Below are 22,724 nucleotides of genomic sequence, written 5' to 3'. Positions count from 1 at the left end.
GTTTTCCCCAAGGCAGGACCAGCCCACCCATGAGGTGAGGTGAGGCAACTGCCTTGGGTGGCAGGATCCACATGAGCAGCTGAGGCTCACTCCTTGGAGGGTGGATCTCCTGTAGCTCCCCCCTCAATGCCACCTCTACAGCGGCCTCCTGGTGAATAGGAGTCACTGCTTTCCTCCACATCCTTGTTCCTGATGTATGGTAGATCTTTATTCCACCCTCATTCCCAATGTAGAGATTCACTCACCTCTTCTTCCCTGGCAGAGAGGGGCGCCATTTTGTGGTTTGCCCTGGTGCCAAAATGTATTGGGCCAGCCTTGCCCCAGAGGCACCAGGCACGCCTGGTCTCATCCCTTGACCCACTCAGGAGCAGACCCAGATGCCCATTTGGATCACACAACTTTGCCCGAATGGTGGTGGCAACTGCAGTTTGCTAAGGCTGCTGGAAATGGTAGTTTTGTGAGGGGGAATTACAGTTCCCGGGATGCTTTGGGGGATGTAATGCATTTTAAATGTACAGTGGTACCTCGGGCTACAGATGCTTGAGGTTACATACGCTTCAGGTTACAGACTTCACTAACCCAGAAATAGTACCTCGGGTTAAGAACAGTTTCAGGTTAAGAACGGACCTCTGGAACGAATTAAGTTCTTAACCTGAGATACCACTGTATATAGAATATGTTTTAAATGTCTAGTGTGGACTTGCAGTTAGTGTCAAAGTGATCTCTTTATTCTCTTCTTATTCTTCCAGGTCTCCTTTCTGCAATAATATTACATCTCTCCACCCCCAACCCCTGCAATTGGTGGTTCCCATCAGAATTCTTATAGACCCCATTTTCTTTTTTTAAATACATTTTTCCTTTAAGAATAACATGTGCTCCCTGACTCCAGCACACTGAAAAATCTTTTCACGTGCTTGTTTCTCCCCTCATTCCCTCTGAATTGTATGGTAAGCTAGGAGAAACTGTTGCAATAAGGAGTGATGAGTTTCATCATCTCCCCTCATTTATTTCTCAGTTCTCAAGCTAAAGCTAAAGGGACCCCTGACTATTAGGTCCAGTCGTGGCTGACTCTGGGGTTGCGGCGCTCATGTCGCATTATTGGCCGAGGGAGCCGGCGTACAGCTTCCGGGTCATGTGGCCAGCATGACTAAGTCGCTTCTGGCAAACCAGAGCAGCACACGGAAACGCTGTTTACCTTCCCGCCAGCCGTGGGAGCCCAGCCTTCGGCATGCAGGCAACTCTCCGCAAGCCGCGGGAGCCCAGCGCCGGGCTCCCGTGCCTTGCGGAGAGCTACATGAAGCCTGGAGAGCGAGAGGGGTTGGTGCGCACCGACCCCTCTCACTCTCCAGGCTTCAGCGAAAGCCTGCATTCGCCCCATAGGGCGCACACACATTTCCCCTTCATTTTTGGAGGGGAAAAAGTGCGTCCTATGGGGCGAAAAATATGGTATATATGATTCAATGGAAAGATATCCAGGGAACAGATTAGAAGACGATTGCTTTTACTAATGAATTGGTCACCAAAGGTTGATTTTTTAAATTTTTTTAATGGTATAGATCACTCAGACAGGGAGGGAGATCTGTACGGAGAGTGCAATAGCTTGAAGCCCTTGTGTGGAAATGGTAGATGAAAAGCAGATATAAATTCAATGCCAGTTTCTTAATCCTCACAATCTGTGGTGATGTTTAGCCCTTCTGCAAGGTGGCAGTTATTTCAAAGAGAGCACTATCCAACTTTTAAGTGCCACAAATTCCAGAGGAAGAGATGAGTGCATGCCAACTTGTGCTATTGAAATTAATGGGACTTAGAATGTGCTTTGCTTTGACTGGATGATGCCCCCACTTTTTACTCTGAAATTATTCCTCAGTTGTTTGTGGAATTGCATAGATCAAGCACAGACCCTTCTCAACAGTACTAATATTACGAGCCATTCTGGAAATAGTCGTACTGAAGGGGAGCATATAAATCTATGAAATAAATGAAACATACAAATTAAATTAAATTAATACAAATAATAATTACTCCATCTATTTTTCTACAGGGAATTATGTTTTAAACAGCAGTTTTTGGAAATGTATACAGGGCTATATTACTCATCCTTGAGATTTAGAATCTCAAGATGGTCATTAGATTTCTGGCAGGAACCCAGGAACAATACGTTCCAAATATTCGTCATACCAAAAGGTTAAGAGATGTGAGATGTGAGTGTATTAGCTAAATGTGAAATCCATTTGTTGTTCATGATGGGTTAAAGTTTCCATCTCTGGGGTAACATTCCAGAGAAAGTGCTTTGCAAAGCCTCTGTTTGCTTACTCCCAAGGAATTACATTGGCTTCAAAAAGATGTTAAGTTTCACTCCAGTCTTATTCATCTGTACATAACTTCTTTGATTGCAATGCTGGAGTAATGAATGTTTGCCGCGCCACAATAATGTGCCATGTTATTTGGACACAGCAGTTGCTGTGCTCTCTCCCAGTGGTTTTCAACTTTTCCGAGTCCACAGCTCCCTCGACCGACCACATTATTTTTGCGACGCCCCTGTGGAAACCACTTACTTTGGGGTTCCAGTAAAGGATGTGCGTAAGCGGGGATTTGCCTGTTCCACCCCTGCCCCATTCTGCCCCGCCCCTTTTCCAGCGCCATTTTTGACACGTGCGTAAGTTGTGTTGATGGGAACGCAAACAATGCCACGGCTCTGTGGGGCTAAGCTGATACACTCCACGTGGCAGCCCCAGTCTGCCTTTCCCAAAATTAGTGCACACATGGTTTTGGGTGCACAACTTACTTGCTGGCACACACACCAATAAACCAATGGTTGTGGTATACAGTGGTACCTCAGGTTACAGACGCTTCAGGTTACAGACTCCGCTAACCCAGAAATAGTACCTCGGGTTAAGAACTTTGCTTCAGGATGAGAACAGAAATCACACGATGGCGGCAGCAGGAGGCCCCATTAGCTAAAGTGGGTTTATAATGCTTCAGGTTAATAACAGTTTCAGGTTAAGAACGGACCTCCAGAACGAATTATGGTAAATTCTTAACCTGAGGTACCACTGTATTCTGATAGCCTCACTTGCCAATTGATCTGCTCAGTCTACAACCACTGGACCAACCACTATCTTGATGTGTTGGCGGGGGCAGTGGCGGCAAGGGGCAACCTTAACATTTGACTCAAATAATCCAGGATTAGTTGTGGTCTTGACCTTGGACTGTCATTACCGGTAATTCCTGCCTCTGAGAGAAAAACGGCTTTCATATCTGTGGAGGGCTTCATGTTCAGGTTTGGCTTGGCTTTCTTTTTTTTAAAGAAATATTTATTAAAGTTTTACAGAAACATAAGTACAAAAATACATGAAAAAACAAAAAACAAAAAAAACAGAACATACAAAAGACAAAAAGAAAATAAGAAAAAATTAAAAACAAATCCGTTTTTTATAACTTTAAACTCATTTGCTTATTTCCTTGACCTCCTCTCACCTCCCCTTTTTGTATCCCATTTACATAATCAAATCAGCAAATCCTTGTCCTCATTCATTTATCTTAACTCTATATCTTAACATATTATAACTCTATATTTCCATCCATTATCAATTCATTTTTGCATATTCCTAATAACTTTGTTGCTAATGCCACTTATTTTCAATCCAACATCATTTTAACATTCATTAATTTTACAGTGTTTCTGCAAATAGTCTTTAAATTTCTTCCAGTCTTCTTCCACCAACACTTCTCCCAGGTCTCGGATTCTGCTAGTCATTTCCGCCAATTCCATACAGTCCATCACCTTCATCTGCCACTCTTCCAGGGTGGGTAGATCTTGTGTCTTCCAATACTTTGCAATAAGTATTCTTGCTGCTGTTGTTGCATACATGAAAAAAGCTCTATCCTTTTTTGGCACCAATTGGCCGACCATGCCCAGGAGGAAGGCCTCTGGTTTCTTCAGGAAGGTATATTTAAATACCTTTTTCATTTCATTATAGATCATCTCCCAGAAAGCCTTAATCTTTGGGCACATTCACCAAAGGTGAAAGAATGTACCTTCATTTTCTTTACATTTCCAACATTTATTATTGGGCAAATAAATGATATATTTTTGCAAGCTTGACTGGTGTCATGTACCACCTGTATATCATTTTCATAATATTCTCTCTCAAGGCATTACTAGCTGACATGATAAATTTTCATATCTACGTATATCATTTCTCTGTGTTTTTCTTTCTTTCTGGAATTAACACTTTCCAAATTCACTCAGTATTTGATCAATATTGAGGTCTCTGAATCATCCCTTTACCAACTGCCATGTGACTTTCACCTTTCCTCAATGTGATTGTTTGATTGCATTTATTTCCCTCATTTTTCTCCATGGAGCTCAAGGTGGTTTGCATGGTTCGACCCCCTCCTCTCTTAATCCCCACAACCACCCTGTGAGGTAGGTTAAGATGAGAGTGAGGAACTAGCCCAAGGTCACCCAATGAGCTTCAGGGTCAAGTGGGGATTGGAACCTTGGTCTTCCAGGTCATGACCTATGTTATAAGCTTCCCTCCCCTCCAAGTGCCAGCTGATAAAGCTGAGTGATTTTGTTCAGAAGGAAGCCCGTCCAGTTCGGCGGGGCTTATTATGTCTGAGTTAGTGTACTGAAATGTATGGAAGATTGCAGCCTTAGAGGTAAAGGGACCCCTGACCATTAGGTCCAGTCGTGGCCGACTCTGGGGTTGCGGCGCTCATCTTGCTTTATTGGCCGGGGGATCCAGCGTACAGCTTCCGGGTCATGTGGCCAGCATGACTAAGCCTCTTCTGGCAAACCAGAGCACCACACGGAAACGCTGTTTAACGTCACGGGGATTGCAGCCTTAGGTGTAGTCATATCCAGTGCTTTTTTTCCTAAAAAAATGTTTAGGGGTACTCTCATTTTGACTCAAGAAAACCACAATTTTATAGTTAAAATCGGGGAAAATAAATATAGCAAATGGACAAAAGTACAGTCGTACCTTGGAAGTCAAACGGACTCCGTTCCAAAAGTCCGTTTGACTTCCAAAACATTTGGAAACCAAACTGCGGCTTCTGATTGGCTGCAGGAGTTTCCTGCAGCCAATCAGAGGTCATGGAAGCCCGTCGGATGCTCAGGTTCGAAAAGAACGTTTGCAAACCAGAACAATCACTTCTGGGTTTGTGGCGTCCGGGAGCCAAAACGTCCGAGTTCCAGGGTGTTTGATATGCAAGGTACGACAGTACAAAGATTCACAAAATGTTTAGGGGTTTGCGTCCCCCTCGTCCCCCCAGAAAAAAAGCACTGGTCATTCCCATTGACACCAGGCTAATAATCTTCACATATCTCATTCACCATACAAATTTCAGAGAGCTATTTTGGGACTAGTCAAACGATTTCCAAGTGTCCTTGACTCCAGATCTGCAGATGTGGGAGAGGGGAACAGGAGACCTTGGCAGCAAAGGGCAGAACGGTCTCCATCTAGTTTCGGAACTATTTATCTGAAAATGTCAAGGCCATTAAGTTGCAGGAAAGCAACAAATAAGATTTTGCCCTGAACGCTCTAATTTCAAAGAAACCAAAGAGATCCACCATACCAGCACGAGATGAAAGAGTCTTTATTCTTCATCCGTGGAATGTGTTGAGCTGCTTGTCTGCATTGAAAGACTAATGGAGCCTGGAATGCAATAAGCAGTCTCAGGTTGTGTTGTTATTGGATCTCGTGCCTTCATTTCTTGAGTCCTAGTCAAGACAGATTTTGCCAAAGGGACCCATAAAGCATATTAGTGGTTCAGAGCTCACTTTCTAAATGAAAATCTGCTTACGCTTCCAACAAGATCTTGGTATTATCCTGGGAACCTGCCTTATTTAAGCAAATAAGATTCATTTCTGTTCTTTTATATAATAAGAGTGTTGCCTTTGGTGGCCTGACCCTTTGCTCCAGCTCGTATTTATGTCTTTCATTACCCTGTAACACCCAATCAGTGCTGGTGAATTACAGCATTGCTGCCTTCTTCCTGGCTATTTGCAGAGCTGGCAAGGAAGGTGATCTGTAGCCAAACATTCTTGCATTTGTGAACTGAGCATTTGAATGACATACAGATGGAATCTTTATTAAAATGAGATTTTGTTTTTGTTTATCTGCGAATACAACTGGCAATGGCATTCCAAAGACTGCTTTCTGTATGACACATGCAAGTTCCTGGAACAAGTCAAAATGAATTTCCAGCTACAGTTAACCCAGGTTTAAGTAATAAGGGAACATCCCAAAAGCAGATCTAGGATGAAATGACCAAAGGCACTTCTTCTTCTTCTTTGGCGATCACTTGTAGCCGAGTAATAATAATAATAAATTTTATTTATATCCCGCCCTCCCCAGCCGAAGCCGGGCTCAGGGCAGCTAACAACAATCAAATAATCAAACAGTTAAATAATCACACAATCTAAAAATATTTCATTATAAAAATTAATTAAAATCAAATTGATGGCAACCGATTAAGCAAAATTCTGTGCAGGTTGCCAGAGGAGGGAGTCAGGCTGCGCCCTGACCAAAGGCCTGGTGGAACAGCTCTGTCTTGCAGGCCCTGCGGAAAGATGTCAGGTCCAGCAGGGCCCTAGTCTCTTGTGGCAGAGCGTTCCACCAGATTGGAGCCGCAGCCGAGAAGGCCCTGGCTCTAGTTGAGGCCAGCCTAACCTCTTTGAGGCCTGGGGCCTTGAGGATGTTATTATTTGCAGACCGTCTTCTATAAACACAGTTTTAGCAATGAGTCCATAAGTGACTGTGGAGGCCAGTTCTGGATCCAAACGTCCTTCCACAGTGGGGACATTGGCTTCCAGGTTGGAGTTGATCACGGTGAGGGTTTGCCAAGCATACCTTCCTCTTAACACATTTCTCCCTTGCGTCCTGAGTTTGAGTGTCTTCAAAGCCCATGACACCTTTGGTAAAGGCTGTTCTCCACCTGAAGCGCTCGCAGGCCAACGTTTCCCAGTTGTCAGTGTTTATACTACATTTTTTTCGATTTGCCTTGAGACAATCTTTAAACCTCTTTTGTTGACCACCAGCATTACGCTTTCCAATTTTAAGTTCATGGTAGAGTAGTTGCTTTGGAAGACGATCATCAGGCATCTGCACAACATGACCAGTCCAATGAAGTTGATGTTGAAGAAACATTGCTTCAACACTGGTGATCTTTGCTTCTTCCAGGGCACTGATATTAGTCTGCCTGTCTTCCCAAGTGATGTGTAAAAATTTTTGGAGACACTGTTGGTGGAATCTTTCGAGGAGTTGGAGATGTCGTTTATAAGTGGTCCAACTTTCACAAGCATATAGTAAGGTTGGTAGTACAATAGCTTTGTAAAAAAGCATTTTGGTTTCCATGGACTAATTTAGTCATGTGCCTGTCAGATGTAGCCGCAAAATCTGGTAGTACCTGTCATAAGATGACTGGATAGAAAACCTATATACAAGACAGGGCTCTCATCTTAAGATTTTAAAGCCTTTTAACTAATTAATCAGTTAACTGATTGATTAAATAAATGTACATATTACCAAAACCTGAATATAGGGACCTGTTCCAGTTACTGTCAGTCTTGTTAAAAGACTGACAGTAAAAAGCACAGGAGCCCTGCCAGAAAAAAAGTTGGCAGCTCAGCTGGAGAATTTTACTTGGCAATTAATCATTTCCACCCATTATGATCTGAAATTATGACTTGACGTGGTTGACCCCCACCCCCACCCCCCAGCCGAAGCTTGATTAGCATTATGTGTCCCTCGATTTTGCTTCCATCCTACATCTTAAGCCTTGCTTTTCTACAGAGATTTCCTTCTGGGTTATGAGGTCACCGTGTTCCCAGAATGTCATAATTTATTTGCGCGTATCTTGCAGATTGTAAAATCATCTGTGCGGTATTTGCCAGAATTCTTTATATGCTCTATACTTCACGTTTTATAACGGCTTTAATAGGAATGGGATGCTGCCCTTGGAAAATTGTGATGACCACAACAACAATTGCCGCAAAGGAGGAAGCTATGGGAGGAAACTTGCTGGGTGAAGGAATTTAACAGATCTTTCTGTAGTTTGTGAGTGAATCTTTTCAGGCACAGTGTTGCACATCTGGACTTTGACCATGACCGACTGCCAGATTCCTCTCAGTTCATCCCCACTCCGCTCTCATATTGCTGCTTTTCTCATATCTCTGTCACAGCAGCTTGCCCTAGCGTTAAAACAGCCAGTAAATCAAGGGCATTCTTCTGGAAGCAGGGGCACTGTGTTCAGTCCTGTGATGTGGGATCAGCCATGTGGATCATCTGGTGCAGAGTGATCGACAGGGCCAGCAGAAGTAGGCAGCTGTAGTGAACTTATGGGATGCCACAATGGGGCTTTGTGAACAGCCCTTAGACGCCCATGGTGGCATGTTCCATGCACTCGCTAGTCTCTCCACCTGTCTCTCTATCACTGCCTGTGAACCAAACCTCATTTGCCCAAATCACCCTAAGTTAGAATGTATGTTAAAGAAGAAAAAATGGGATGTCACATGTATACAAGAAACACATATATCCAAAACACATGTAAGGGTGTTAAAAAATTTGAGACTAGGACAGGAATATATAGCATCTGGACCGGAAAGAAAGAGGGGAGTGGTCATCTATGTAAATTCAGTGTTGAAATCTCAAATGTTATTCCAAGATGATGAAGGTAGAGTACTTGGAGTAGAAATACAAACAAAAGAAGGGGAAATCATAGTGGTGGGAATATATGCTCTGAATAGTAAAAAAGATGATTTTTTTTAGAAAATTGGAAGAGAGATTACGGGATAATGTGGATGAAAATATAGTAATAATGGGAGATTTTAATGGGGTGACATCGATAGAAATGGACAGAACGTAAAGAGACAAAATGTCGAGTTCAGGTAGATTACCACTCGCCTTTTTCCACTTAATTTATAATTTTAATTTCTATGACGCCTGGAGAACAAAAAATCCAAGTGCTAAAGACATAACCCATTACTCGGAGGCGAAAAAATCTGGAGGACGAATCAATATGGCTATCAAAAAAGCTGATGTTGAGTTTGGAAAAAGCAGAGATACTGAATAGATATCAGCCTAAATGATACAAATGACTTTGTTGCAACCTGAATAAAGCAAGCAAGATTTTGGAAAACAGGGAAATTGCATTATAATGATCAATGCACAAAGCATGGCTAGGTTTATAGCCAGCCGTTTCTAGTAGTTACAGAGTCTTTTTTTCCATTTCCTGGGGCAAAGGAAGCGCATTCATTTTGTAACAACTGCTGGGGGGGGGGATTTTACAGGGAAAGAGCAATGTCCTTTTTATATTCTATTTATGATTTTCAGTTTGATACATTTCAATAATTTTACAATCATTTTAACATTTCAAAGCTCGACTTCCTTCCCCCTCTTTCTGCGGTTCCTTAAATTTATTTTTAATGTTTTCTACATATCCGAGTTAACTTAATTTGCTCATTTATTCATCTACTTTAAATATATACTCTTATAAAACCGCAGGTTATTACAATAATCCAGCCAATGTTCTTATCTGCTTACAGATTATTTGTAAATACTCCATGAACCATTGCTATTCTTTTATAAAAAGCTTGTTATCTTGATTTCTTCTTTTGCCAGTAAGTTTAGCCATTTCTGCATTCAGTGGTGCCTCGGGTTACAAACTTAATTTGTTCTGGAGGTCCATTCTTAATCCAAAACTGTTCTTAATCTGAGGCGTGCTTTTGCTAATGGCACGCAATTTCCATTCTCATCCTGGGGCAAAGTTCTCAAACCAAGGTACTACTTCCAGGTTAGCGGAGTTTGTAACCCAAAGTGTTTGTAACCCGAAGCGTTTGTAACCTGAGGTACCACTGTATTCCGTAAGTTGGGAAAGAGCAACATCTGTATCCACAAAAAGCAAACCATCCACTGCTCCCCCAACATTCATGCCATTTTGAAAGATGCATCCACCTCCCTTTTTCTGATAGAACTTTTAAAAAAGTTAATCTTGTGAAAAAGTGTACTTGAGATTTTTTTCAGAGCAAATTACAGTAGTACCTCTGGTTGCGAACGGGATCCGTTCCAGAGCCCTGTTCACATCATGAGCAGAAAGCAACCTGCGTCTGTGCATCTGCGCATGCGTGGGTTGTGATTCGCCGCTTCTGCGCATGTGTGTGACGTCATTCTGAGCGTCTGCGCATGCTTGAGTGGCAAAACCTGGAAGTAATCCATTCCGTTACTTCCGGGTTGCCGCGGGACTCAACCTGAAAAGACATAACCTGAACCGAACGTAACAAGAGGTATGACTCTATATGCATATGATCACTGTTCCTAATCTGTGAAAAAATATCCTAAACTGACAGCAAGAGAAATGAATGTCAGTGCTTCCGACAAAATATACAACTCAAATAGCATCACCAGAGGAAACCAGAAGTTCCAGCAAAGCCTGTTTTAGTTCAGGTTTGTGGGGAGCCTTTGGCCTTTTTGATGTTGTTGAACTACAACTCCCATCAGCCCCAGCAGGCATGGCCAATGGCCAGAGATGATGGGACCTGTAGTTCAGAAATGAAGTTTTCCCACCCTTGATTTGGAAGTTAGACTCATCAATAAATCAGTCCTTGAACTGCTGCATCCCTCCCCAACTTCAGGATACATGTATAATTTTTCCTGGGATAATCTTTATTCCCCTCTTTGCTGGTTATGGTGCCAGGCAGGTTTTAGCAAGGTCAAAAGGTTCTGTTACACTTAGCTGGAGGTGTTCCAATATTCTCAACCATTTTCTTTATTTTTCCTCCTGTTCAGTTGTGGGTGAACATATCAGATGACACAGCGATTCTTCAAACAGCTCTTGTTTATTCACAGGCCAGAACAGAACTGAACTGAAGGGTTTAGCCAGCCTGCTTATATAGAGCTCCAGTACAACGTAACTGTAACAACTTTCTGTAACTATCCAATCCCTGAATGTCACTTTCAATCCCTTATTTGCATATGTGGACCTGAGTAAAAAAACTATCTACAGTATCCCCCTGCTGGCCCAGGGTGAGAACTTCAGTACATAACACCTCCCATCTCGCAAGTCACACTCTGCCCTACCTGATAAAGTCAAATCTTTAAATGATAATTTTCAAAATAAAATAAAATCCAATCAAAGTTTAAGAAAACTGCAAATAAATATGTGTCTGGGTCACAGCGGTGGTGGGAATGGGGGGTGAATGAGAAGATCTATCAAAGGTTTGTAGGCCTGCCTTAGGAAGTGATAAGGTTGTGTGGTGGTCGGATTTAAGACCCTTAGAATGTGAAAGCCACCATTTCAATGAAATTATTCTTTTTTTAAAATATAAATTTATATTAGTTTTTTAAACATATCATTTTCAACAATAGTTAAACATACTGTTACATCTCATACAATTTTTTGACTTCCATCAATCACATCTGAAAATTTTCCAATCTATTCACTTAATATACATTTCTTACTTTCACTATTACCTTTAAGTCTCATAACTAATATCTCTATTCTTTCTCTACCTTGCAAAATTTCATATATTTCTCCTTACAAAACTTCTTGTAGTCCTACTAGTATAATTGGTTGATTACAGTTGCTCTTCAAATAGTTCATATATTTCTTCCAGTTATTCTAGCTGAGCGGGTTTATTGTCCAGTGGAGCTGAGCGGCATAGGCAGTGTCAGATGTAAGGTAAAGGTAAAGGGAACCCTGACCATTAGGTCCAGTTATGGCCGACTTTGGGGTTGCGGCGCTCATCTTGCTTTATTGGCCAAGGGAGCCGGCGTACAGCTTCCGGGTCATGTGGCCAGCAGGACTAAGCCGCTTCTGGCGAACCAGAGCAGCGCATGGAAACACCGTTTATCTTCCCGCCAGAGTGGTACCTATTTATCTACTTGCACTTTGATGTGCTTTTGAACTGCTAGGTTGGCAGGAGCAGGGACTGAGCAACAGGAGCTCACCCCATCGCGGGGATTCGAACCGCCAACCTTCTGATCGGCAACTCCTAGGCTCTGTGGTTTAACCCACAGTGCCACCCGCATCCCAGTGTCAGATGTACAGTATAGGGAAACAAACAGCTGGCTTACATAATGTGCCTAGTTGCTTGCCTTCCTAGTCAAACTTTCTCCCTTAGAGCTATTCCCTCCCAGAGAGAGTATCTATGTGAAAAATTCTAGCAGGAAAGGAAAGGAAAGTCACCCAAATGATTTTCAAACACTTCCATTCACTCCAGCAATGTTGACGATGAAAGTAAAAAAAAGGTCTGGAAAAATCAACTGTGGTAGTTTTATTAGATTAAAAGACCAAACACTTGCATGAACTGTATAATTTTCGTATTTTATTTAGCAGCTTGCAGAACATGTCACTGCAGTTTGAAACTTGGATTTGACTTGCGGGTATGAAACGGATGCCAGGGAGAAATGTCCCATTTGCCTAATAGATGAGACACCTCTCTGCTAGCAAATGTGGGGCCAATTGACTATATTTTGCTTCTTAGTAATTTCTTTCAGTCACATAAGGCTTTGATCAGTTCAGGGATCTGTGCCTTTTTAACATGATACTTTTCCCAGAAGCTGCAGTTGATTTTATTTTTTTAAAAAACAACAACACCAAAGCCTATTAACAGCTGGAGAATTTTGGCGACTCTTCCAAGGCAGGCATTCTCTGTGTTTTTAAAATTTATTTTCATCCCTCTGCTGTCTTCCTCTTAGGAAGAATTTGAAAACTCAATTCAGCAAAAGACAACCTGAGACTTACAGAGTATGATTCAAGACCAAACTAGACATGACACCAAATCTGCATCTTTGCATTTAACATGCAGGTATTCTTTTTTGTTTTGTTTTTAAAAACTGCAAATTTCATCAGTGGCAGGATCTGGGCTGGGTGGCTGATAGCAGGATGAGAACAGGCATGGAGAATAAATTTAACCCTTTCCTACTCTGCTTTGGTCCTGAAGAAAATTTTTCCTCTGAAGCTAGTACAGTGATGCCTCAGGTTACAGACGCTTCAGGTTACAGACTCCACTAACCAAGAAATAGTACCTCGTGTTAAGAACTTTGCTTCAGGATGAGAACAGAAATCACACTGCGGCAGCAGGCCCCACTAGCTAAAGTGGTACCTCAGGTTACAAACAGTTTCAGGTTAAGAACGGACCTCTGGAACGAATTAAGTTCTTAACCAGAGGTACCACTGTATTTGCATTGGTTAGGAAACTTTCCAAGTTAAAAGCCTTGGGTTGAACCCATATTTTCCAGGTAAAGGTTCTTGCATAATAAGACTGGGAAGGAAAGTCACCACCAGTCTGAGTACACAGTACTGAACAAGAAAGAAACAGTTACCATTATATTTCACATGTTGCATGCATCAAAATGAGCCAGGAAATGCTATTTGAGACTGATAACCCACAACGACCTGCTTTGATATCTGCTCTCAGTTGACTGGCAAACAGAAGAATGAATGAGCAATGGGATTTTGCCTTCCCACTGAGATCAGCTGGTGTCTGTATCAGAGAGCCTTTTTTTTCTTACAAAGGTAAAGTAAAGGACCCCTGACCGTTAGGTCCAGTCACGAATGATTCTGGGGTTGCGGCGCTCATCTCGCTTTGCTGGCCGAGGGAGCCGGCATTTGTCTGCAGACAGTTTGTCCGGGTCATGTGGCTAGCATGACTAAACTGCTTCTGGCGAAACCAGAGCAGCGCACGGAAACGCCATTTACCTTCTGTCAGGGAACTGACATCGGAGCCAGAGGTGGAGGCAAGGCTCCCAAGCGATGCCGGAGAAGGGCCCAGCAGGGAGAGAGGGAGCTCATTGGCTGGGGAAGGAAATCAGTGTAACACCAGGGATAAAGGGGGGCAGATGGGGGAATCGGTGAGGGGGCTCCAGGACTCCTCGAGGGAGACCAGCGGGGAGAGCACGGGTCCTCCGCTACCCACACCCACCCTGCGCAGAAGACTTCCGTGCAGGGAAAGTAGGTGTAGACTTGGCGTCAAAGAACTTCTTTGCTGGAAGAAGTTCAAGAAACGCCCACTGACGGATTCTGCTAGCGACTGAAACAGCCACAAAGTGAAGGGCTGTCCAGACAGAAAAGGTTTAACCAGGCAACCTAGCCAAGAGTGGCGGCAACTTACGCACGAGCAACCCCTATAACCATTACACCTTCCACCAGAGCGGTACCTATTTATCTACTCGCACTTTGATGTGCTTTCGAACTGCTAGGTTGGCAGGAGCAGGGACCAAGCAACAGGAGCTCACCCCGTCACAGGCATTCGAACCGCCAACCTTCCAATTGGCAAGCCCAAGGCTCAGTGGTTTAGACCACAGCGCCACCCGCATCTCAACAGAATAAGGAATTAACTATGAGAGGTGGGGAGGCAAAGGCACTTGCTTAAATAAGCATCACATATATATTTTTATCACTACCTTTTCGTCTCTTAATTCTTGCCCTCTCTAGGCATTCTCCCCTGTCATAAATGTTCCTGGTCCCTTATGTCAGACTACAGTACACAAAGCATGAGCATCCGAGAAAGTAGCAATGATAATAATAATAATAATAATAATAATAATAATAATAATAATAATAAAAATTTTTATTTATATCCCACCCTCCCCAGCCGAAGCTGGGCTCAGGGCGGCTAACAACAATCAAAATAATCCAACATTCTAAAAACATTCATTATAAAATGAATTAAAATCAAATTGATGGCAACCATTAAGCAAAATTCTGTGCAGATTGCCAGAGGAGGGGGTCAGGCTGCGCCCTGACCAAAGGCCTGGTGGAACAGCTCTGTCTTGCAGGCCCTGCGGAAAGATGTCAGGTCCTGCAGGGCCCTAGTCTCTTGTGACAGAGTGTTCCACCAGATCGGAGCCACAGCCGAAAAAGCCCTGGCTCTAGTTGAGGCCAGCCTAACCTCTCTGTGGCCTGGGACCTTCAGGATGTTTTTATTTGCAGACCGTAAATTTCTCTGTGGGACATACCAGGAGAGGCGGTCCCGTAGGTACGAGGGTCCTAGGCTGTATAGGGCTTTAAAGGTTAAAACCAGCACCTTAAACCTGATCCTGTACTCCACCGGGAGCCAGTGCAGCTGGTATAGTACCGGATGAATATGATCTCGCAGTGAAGACCCCATAAGGAGTCTCGCCGCGGCATTCTGCACCCGCTGGAGTTTCTGGGGCAGCCCCACGTAGAGCGAGTTACAATAATCCAGTCTGGAGGTGACCGTCGCGTGGATCACAGTGGCTAGGTCATGGTATAAAATCTGGCTTTCAGTGCATTCCTCATGACTTCTAAGGGCAAATCTACAATGCAGTCATGGGCGAGAAATTAGCCATGGGAGAGAGAATGGACAGAGGGAAAAGGAACAGAGTGGGGAGGAAGATGTTGAGAATTCTGTTGCACCTTAAGGAACAGACATGGGATTGTTATGTGTCACATGTCTGTTTACATTCCAGCACAGTATGCTGGGAACTTCTGTTGTGTGTATAGCTTTTGCTTTAGCTGTTCTCTCTGAGACGACATGAGAGAGAGAGACGACATGTTTATTTGTCCTGATTTATGATTAATAAATCTGTAGTTGTAGTATACTTCCAAAAGCCTCACGCCTATTCTGTGTGCGCAGTTTGATCTGCTGATAGTGTGCCCTGACTGAGTAAGCCTGGGTTGCTGATTTACATCGGAGCAGAGGTGATGGTCTTCTCACAGGGCCGCTGGAAGGAGACGGCCCAGCCGGGGCTAGCCAGCTGGCCTCCCAGCCCTCTGCATGCCGACAGAAGGTTCAAGCTGACACAATGACTTGAAAAATCAGCCAAATTTTAGGCTGCCTTACTGGCCTGTTGAGTTGTTGGCATCCATCTATATCAAAAGACAGTGGAGTGCACCTCCGAGGGTGAAGTCAAACCATTGGGCTAGCAGCACTGAAGTGACCTCCCTGGGGCACAAGCCTGGGCAGTATGTATTGTTGGGAAACTGTGTAAATGCAGCTACTCACACAGAGTCAATTAAGGTTTGGCAGACAGCCAGAAGGTCATGTGAAGGAGTTAGTCTGCCTGGTGATAACAGAGGCATGGAGACAGCTCCCTGATTGGTCAAGCTCTCTCAAGGGAGTGATAATTAATGGCCAACTAACTGGAATGTGTTAGTTCAGTGTTTGGAGTTCAGTGTTCAGAGTTCTGTGTCAGTGTAGGAGTTGTGAGTCGTGTATAGGAGAGTAAGCTAAATATCCGTGTTCTGTACCTGTAAATAGTCCACTGTATATAATAAACACCTAACTACAAGTTCCTGGTTCCTGCTTCATCTATCCTGTCTGCAGCCAAGTCGCCAATTGCTTCCGTGGATTCTGCGTTGACTCTGCTAGGTCTGGCCAAGGTCCTGCAACTAGTCGGAAAGTTGCAAAACATCAATAGGTTTTGCCAATATGTATGGAGATCCTGGGCTGCCCAGAAGACAAGACTCTTGGCCTGGCTGATGTGGTCCAAAGGGCCTCAGCTGCCCTTCAGCTTGGGGGGGACGCAGCAGGTGGACAGTGGATGGGATGGGGCACACGGTGCCCATAGGGATGGGCTGTCCCTATGGGCGGTTCGCCCTGCCCCTGGGCGCGTCACCCCAGGTGCCCGAGAGGCTTCCCCCGCTGCTGGGTGGAGAACAGTCTGCTTTATTGGCAGAATCCGTGACCAGGGAGAAGAGTTGGTGGAAGAAAATTGGAAGAAATTTAAAAACTATCTGCAGAAACACTGTAAAATTAATGAATGTTAAAATGATGCAGGATTGAAATGAGATGGTTTTAGTAACAAAGTTAAAAGAATATGCAAAAAAGGACTGATAATTAGATGAAAATATGATGTTCAATATGTTAAGATTTATAATTAAGATAAAAACAAAGCAGGAAAGGATTTGCTGAATTAACTATGTGAACTGGAATACAAAAAAGGGAGGCGTGAGGAGGTCAGGAAACGAGTAATTGAAATATAAGACACGAAAAGATTGATCTGTTTTTAATTGTTTTCCCCCCCACATATTTTGTACCTTTCTTTGTATTTTTGTATCTTTTTTCTTTTTCTTTTCTTATTTTGTAATTTTCTTTGTTTGTAAAATCTCAATAAATATCTTTTTTTTTAAAAAAAGAACAGTCTGCTTTATGAGATACACGTGTTGCCCAAATTGGTACAAATAGCTATACAAGGTTGTGGGGGCAGAACATCGAAAGCAGTGAGGTTAGAGGGCAATGCAAAAACTCCAGCCTGTAATAATGCCATAAACATTGCTGGGGTGTCCATTCAACATGCAATTGTCTTCCCAATGCTAGGATACTTAACAAATGTAGAGAAAGTTACAGGTAGGTAGCCGTGTTGGTCTGCCATAGTCAAACTAAAATAAAATAGAATAAAAAATAATAATAATAAAATTCCTTCCAGTAGCACCTTAGAGACCAACTAAGTTAGTTATTGGTATGAGCTTTCGTGTGCATGCACACTTCTTCAGATACCAGAAATAAAGAAAGCTGTAGAGAAATAAAGAGCTGTTGTCTCTATTCAAGCCACAGGCAAATGTATTTAAATAGAAGTAATTAAGAGGGATGATGAACCATCTGCTCCCAATGAAGACAGACCTCTTGACCTGTAAAATCCCCCCCAGGATAACCATCTTCTCTGCTCTCTGCTTTTCCAGGTGACCAGCTAAATTCTGAAGAGAAGAAGAAGAGAAAGCAGAGACGGAACCGAACTACCTTCAACAGCAGTCAACTGCAGGCCTTGGAGAGAGTTTTTGAGCGGACACACTATCCGGATGCCTTTGTACGAGAAGACCTTGCGCGCCGGGTCAACCTCACTGAAGCCAGGGTCCAGGTAATGAATCTTGCCTTGATCGCAACACACATGACCCAAGAGATAGCTTATCAGGGCTATAGGCTATAGGAACAGTTGCGTGGCGAGTTCCCGCCCCCCGCCAGGATAAATAAAGACACGAGACACCAAATTTAAAGTTAATTGGGCTAATTAGGCCACAACTTTATTGAATTCAGGAATGAGAGGCATTGGCTTAGGCATTGGTCCTAACGACTATCCGGCTCCAGCCCATTTGCTGGAGACACGGGGAAGGGTTAACCTTAAATCGGGGGAGTCTCCTGCCAAGGCACGTCGACTAGGAGCTCCCCCGGGTCACCGCTCTGGGGCGTGCCTTTGGCCCACACCTCCATAGGCTTCGGACAGGGCCACGCCCCCCGGAGTCCTTTAACGGACCACCCTTCGCTCGCTGGGGGGAGGTGATGGCGTTCCTCCCCCCCCACATCCTCTTAACCCCTTCTTACCAATGCCTACCACCAAATGCCGAGAAGTTGTGACGAGTTGCTACGAGGTAGGCGAAAAACCAAAAGGGCAGAAATTGCCAATTGGGAAAAATTTCTACCATGCCCCTTGTGGCGACAGACCGAAGTCCATAGCAAAGTCAAAGACCTACCTAAGCCTACTTAAAGGGAGGGAGGGTGGGAAAACGTGAGGGTGAGCCGGCGAAAAGAGGGCGAGCCCCCTCTGTGCCGGCTCTAAATAGGGCAAACCACGCCCCCCCAATCAGCCAGCTGATTGGCTGGCTGGGGGGGGGGGGGCTGACCCGGCCAGGATTCCCCTGCTCTCATGGGGGCTGGGACCAGCCCCCGCTCACGTGGGGTGGGCGTGAAGCCCGCAACCCCACCTCCTGGGCAGGCCGGAAGTGGCTTTGTGGTAACATAGATAAAGAACCCTTAGGGGGATGCTGATAATAACTGCAAATGTTTTGCATTTAATTAGTACCATATTTGAACAATCTCATATATGTGGAGGGACGCAGGTGGCGCTGTGGGTTAAGCCACAGAGCCTAGGACTTGCTGATCAGAAGGTTGGCGGTTCAAATCCCCACGATGGGGTGAGCTCCCGTTGCTTGGTCCCAGCTTTTGCCAACCTAGCAGTTCGAAAGCACATCAAAGTGCAGGTAGATAAACAGATACCGCTCCGACGGGAAGGTAAATGGTGTTTCCGTGCGCTGCTCTGGTTTGCCAGAAGTGGCTTAGTCATGCTGGCCACATAACCCGGAAGCTGTACACCAGCTCCCTCGGCCGATAAAGCGAGATGAGCGCCGCAACCCCAGAGTCGGCCACGACTGGACCTAATGGCCAGGGGTCCCTTTACCTTTATATATGTGGATGTGTTAAGGAGAGGATAAGGCTGTCCATTGGTAGTAGCTGCAATGCCTTCACTCTTGGAAGCACTGTGTCTCCCAATACCAGTTTCTGAGAATCAGAAGAGGGAAGAGAGGCTGTGGTACCCAGATCCTGCTTTTGGGCTTCCTAGAGGCATCTGATTGGCCGCTGGAAGAGCAAGATGCTGGACTGCGTGTGCCTTTGATCCGTTCTAGTAGGGCTCTTCTCCTGGCAACTGAGGGCTTATGCACACTTGTCCCATGCCTAAAAAGCACAGGTCCTAGAGGCAGGGGTGTACGAAGTGGGGGGCGGGCGGGCGGAGGGGGCAGTCCTCCCCAGGTGCCACTCTGGGGGGGGGGTGTGAGAAGGTGGTCCCTGCCTCCCCCCAGCTGTAGAGCGAGGGCACGCACAGTCAGTATGGGCGCTGCTCTCTATGGGCTGCCTCTCGCATGGCGACCGTATGGGATGCCGCACGTGCGCAGTTTGTACAGACGTCGCACATGCATCACCGGGCGGTTTGCCCCGCCCCTCGGTGTCCCACCCCGGTTGCTGAAGAGGGTTCCTCCGCCACTGCTGAGAGGTTTTCTGTCCGTCCCCCCCCCCCCCCGGAAACCTGCTAGTTACTGCTGAATTGAAGAAAATGCTAGTTCACTGGAAACCCGATGGACATTTGCTCTGATTCAGCAGCAAAGAGCAGTTTTCCCCAGGGGAAGTGGACATGTGGACAAGCCCTGAGCTACAGGTATGGCAAGTTAGAAAAGAAAGGATAATAAAAATAATTTTAGTTTCTCTACTCAAGGTTGCTATTGATGGTAATTTTCTGGGTTTGCTTTAAGACTGGTTTGTGAGGCTGGAAAGTAACATATCTGATGGATCTTATTCTCCCCAGTCTTCCTGTCTTTCTCTCTCTCTCTTTATTTCCCTCCCTCCCTCCCTCCCTCCCTCTTTCACAGATGAAAAGCCACTCTTTCAAAAGGACACTTAGCTTTGGAACTCTTTGTCTTTTTAAAAATTCTTCTTCTCCTCTTCCTCCTCCTCCTCCTCCTCCTCCTCCTATTTATTATTTTCAATTTTATACATTTCAATAATTTTACAATCATTTTAACAATTAAAAACTTGACTTCCTTCCCCCTCTGTTTGTAGTTCCTTAATTTTTTTTTAATTTTCTGCATATCCAAATTAACTTTGTTCATTTGTTCATTTATTCATCTACTTTAAATACACACTCTTACAAAACTGCAGGTTATTACAATAACCTTATTTACAGGTTATTTGCCAATATTCAATAAACCATTTCCATTGTTTTATAAAAAGTTTGTTATCCCGATTTCTTATTTTTCCAGTAAGTTTCACCATTTCTGCATATTCCATAAGTTTTTGTCTCCATTCTTCTTGGCTTAGGAACTCTTTGTCAGTCAGGAATGGGTCTGAGGTAGAATCTACAGGCACGTTAAAAAACGTTATGAAAATGCTTTATTTGTTTTAATGGTTTTGAAAAATGCATTGAATTTGCCATATCTCGCCATCACCACCGAGTGTCACACTTGTATATTGCACTATGCAACACATTCAAAACGGTTTGTTTGCAGCTGTATAGCTGAGTGAGACTGAAAGCCATCCATTTACAGTGGTACCTCGGTTTTTGAATGTCTCCATTGATTAACATTTCAGTTTACAAATGCCGTAAACCTGGAAGTAAATGCTTTGGTTTTCGAACTAGCCTTGGAAGTTGAACATGCCACGCGGCTTCCGCTGGGTGCAAGATCCTGAGGCCTAGCTGTTGGCTGCTGAGTTTTTGGTTTTTGAACGTTTCAGAGCTCGAACGGTCTTCTGGAATGGATTACGTTTGAAAACCGAGGTTCCACTGTAGTTATTTACTCGCTTGTTTTTCACATTTATGCCTTGCATCTTCAACCCTACAGGATTCTAGGGCCAGCTTATAGCTAGCAGTGTCCAATCTATATAAAAAACCCAAAAGCCCTACCATATTAAAAAAGTGTATTCTCAAACAGAATAGTTATTGAAGTGATATGTTGGAGATGTAACAGAGAAATTGGGTCTTATTTGCATATGTGGTGGAAGTGTACAGACATATGTGTATTTTGGAATAATATATATGAATAACTTAAAAAATTATTTAAATTTACATTTAATTTTGATTTACATTTACATTTGATTTTAATTGATTTTTATAATGAAATATTTTTAGAATGTGTTTTTTAGAATCTGATTGTTTGATTGTTGATTGTTGTTAGCCGCCCTGAGCCCGGCTTCGGCTGGGGAGGGCGGGATATAAATAAAATTTATTATTATTATTATTATTATTATTATTATTAAAAAGGCCAGAAATATTTTTATTAAGCATCCTGCCAAAAGAAATAGGGAAATCGAAAAGAACATCGTTCATGTATGGGATAACGGCAGCTAGAATATTAGTAGCAAGAAATTGGAAAAATACAACAATACCCAATACGGCAAACTGGCAAAACCTAATGGTAGAATATCTGCAGCTAGCGAAGGCGACGGGAAGGATAAGAGGCCAACCAAAATGAAAAGTCTATAAGGAGTGGAGAATCTTTAAAGAGTACTTAAAAAACCATGGTATAAAAGGAAACATCTTGGCAGAACTAGACTGATCCTTGTATTGTATAAATATAAGTTAGTAGGGAGATAAAAAGAGACTATATAAGTAATATGGAACTGTGCGGTATAAGTGAGATTAATTGGAAGTCATTTATAGTTTCTTTCTTTATAAGTTTTATAACTGATTTCAGTATCGGGAGTATAAATGATGTTAGTTATACTAATTTTGTTGTTTCTTATATTGTGGTTGTTTGTTTGACTTCTTCATTATTTGTTTGATTGCATGTTTGTTTATTGGTTCGTTTGTCTGTTTTCCCATAAATGTATTTATTTTAAATCAAGAAAGATATACTTAAAAAAATAAAAATGAAGAGAGCACAGCTGGCCCACCCATGGGTCAAGGTGAAACAAGTTGCCTCAGTGGCAAAAGCGCTTCTGCTGCTGCTGCTGGGGCACCCCACTTTTGGTGAGTTTCAGTGAGAGAGAAGCATAGTATTGCCATTCACCTGGAAGTGGGGAGGCGGGGGGGGAGGGGAAGGGAGGGCGTGGCATGGCAAAGTCCCATTTTGCCTCAAGTGACAAAGCGGGATGGACCACCTGGAAGTGAAGGGATAAATTTATTTTTTTAAATAATAGCATTTTGTCGATACCAGCCCAGCCCAATCCTAACCAATGAATTTGTATAACAATTTTGTATAGCTGGCTCCAATACTTCCAACTGAATGAAAGATAAAGTACAGACAAAAAGAAAGGGTTTGATGGAGAAATATCAAAACTAGAGGGAAATCTAAGGGAAAATATCTATCTAAGATGTATAATCTCCTCCTTGACTGGGAAGTCAAGGAGGAAGAGGTAAAATCGATTATGGTCTGTTGGGCCCAAGACATTGGATAATATATACCATATATGAATGGACATTATATATATATATGAATGGGAAAGGCTGTGGAGGGAAGACATAAGGCTCTCAGCATGTGAGAGAAAACGT

General features: G+C 43.5%; 1 protein-coding gene and 1 long non-coding RNA gene across 6 annotated transcripts in view; one reads left to right on the top strand and one right to left on the bottom strand.

Moving 5' to 3' along the window:
• LOC310846879 overlaps positions 1–22,724 on the bottom strand; it is a 278,101-nt gene that overhangs the window by 80,028 nt on the left and 175,349 nt on the right. The window lies entirely within an intron of this gene.
• The window catches only part of PRRX1 (paired related homeobox 1), an 85,772-nt gene that overhangs the window by 42,410 nt on the left and 20,638 nt on the right, over positions 1–22,724 (top strand). For all 4 annotated transcript variants that reach the window (XM_083744016.1, XM_083744017.1, XM_083744015.1 and 1 more), the window contains exon 2: positions 17,653–17,828. In XM_083744016.1, the coding sequence (XP_083600142.1) occupies positions 17,653–17,828 (176 nt within the window). The remainder of the gene's footprint in view (positions 1–17,652; positions 17,829–22,724) is intronic.

Source organism: Podarcis gaigeae (genome assembly GCF_964106915.1).
Source record: "Podarcis gaigeae genome assembly, chromosome: 6".
Classification (NCBI taxonomy): domain Eukaryota; kingdom Metazoa; phylum Chordata; class Lepidosauria; order Squamata; family Lacertidae; genus Podarcis; species Podarcis gaigeae.
Note: the sequence above shows the minus strand (reverse complement) of the source record. Positions and strands in the feature narration are given on the sequence as shown.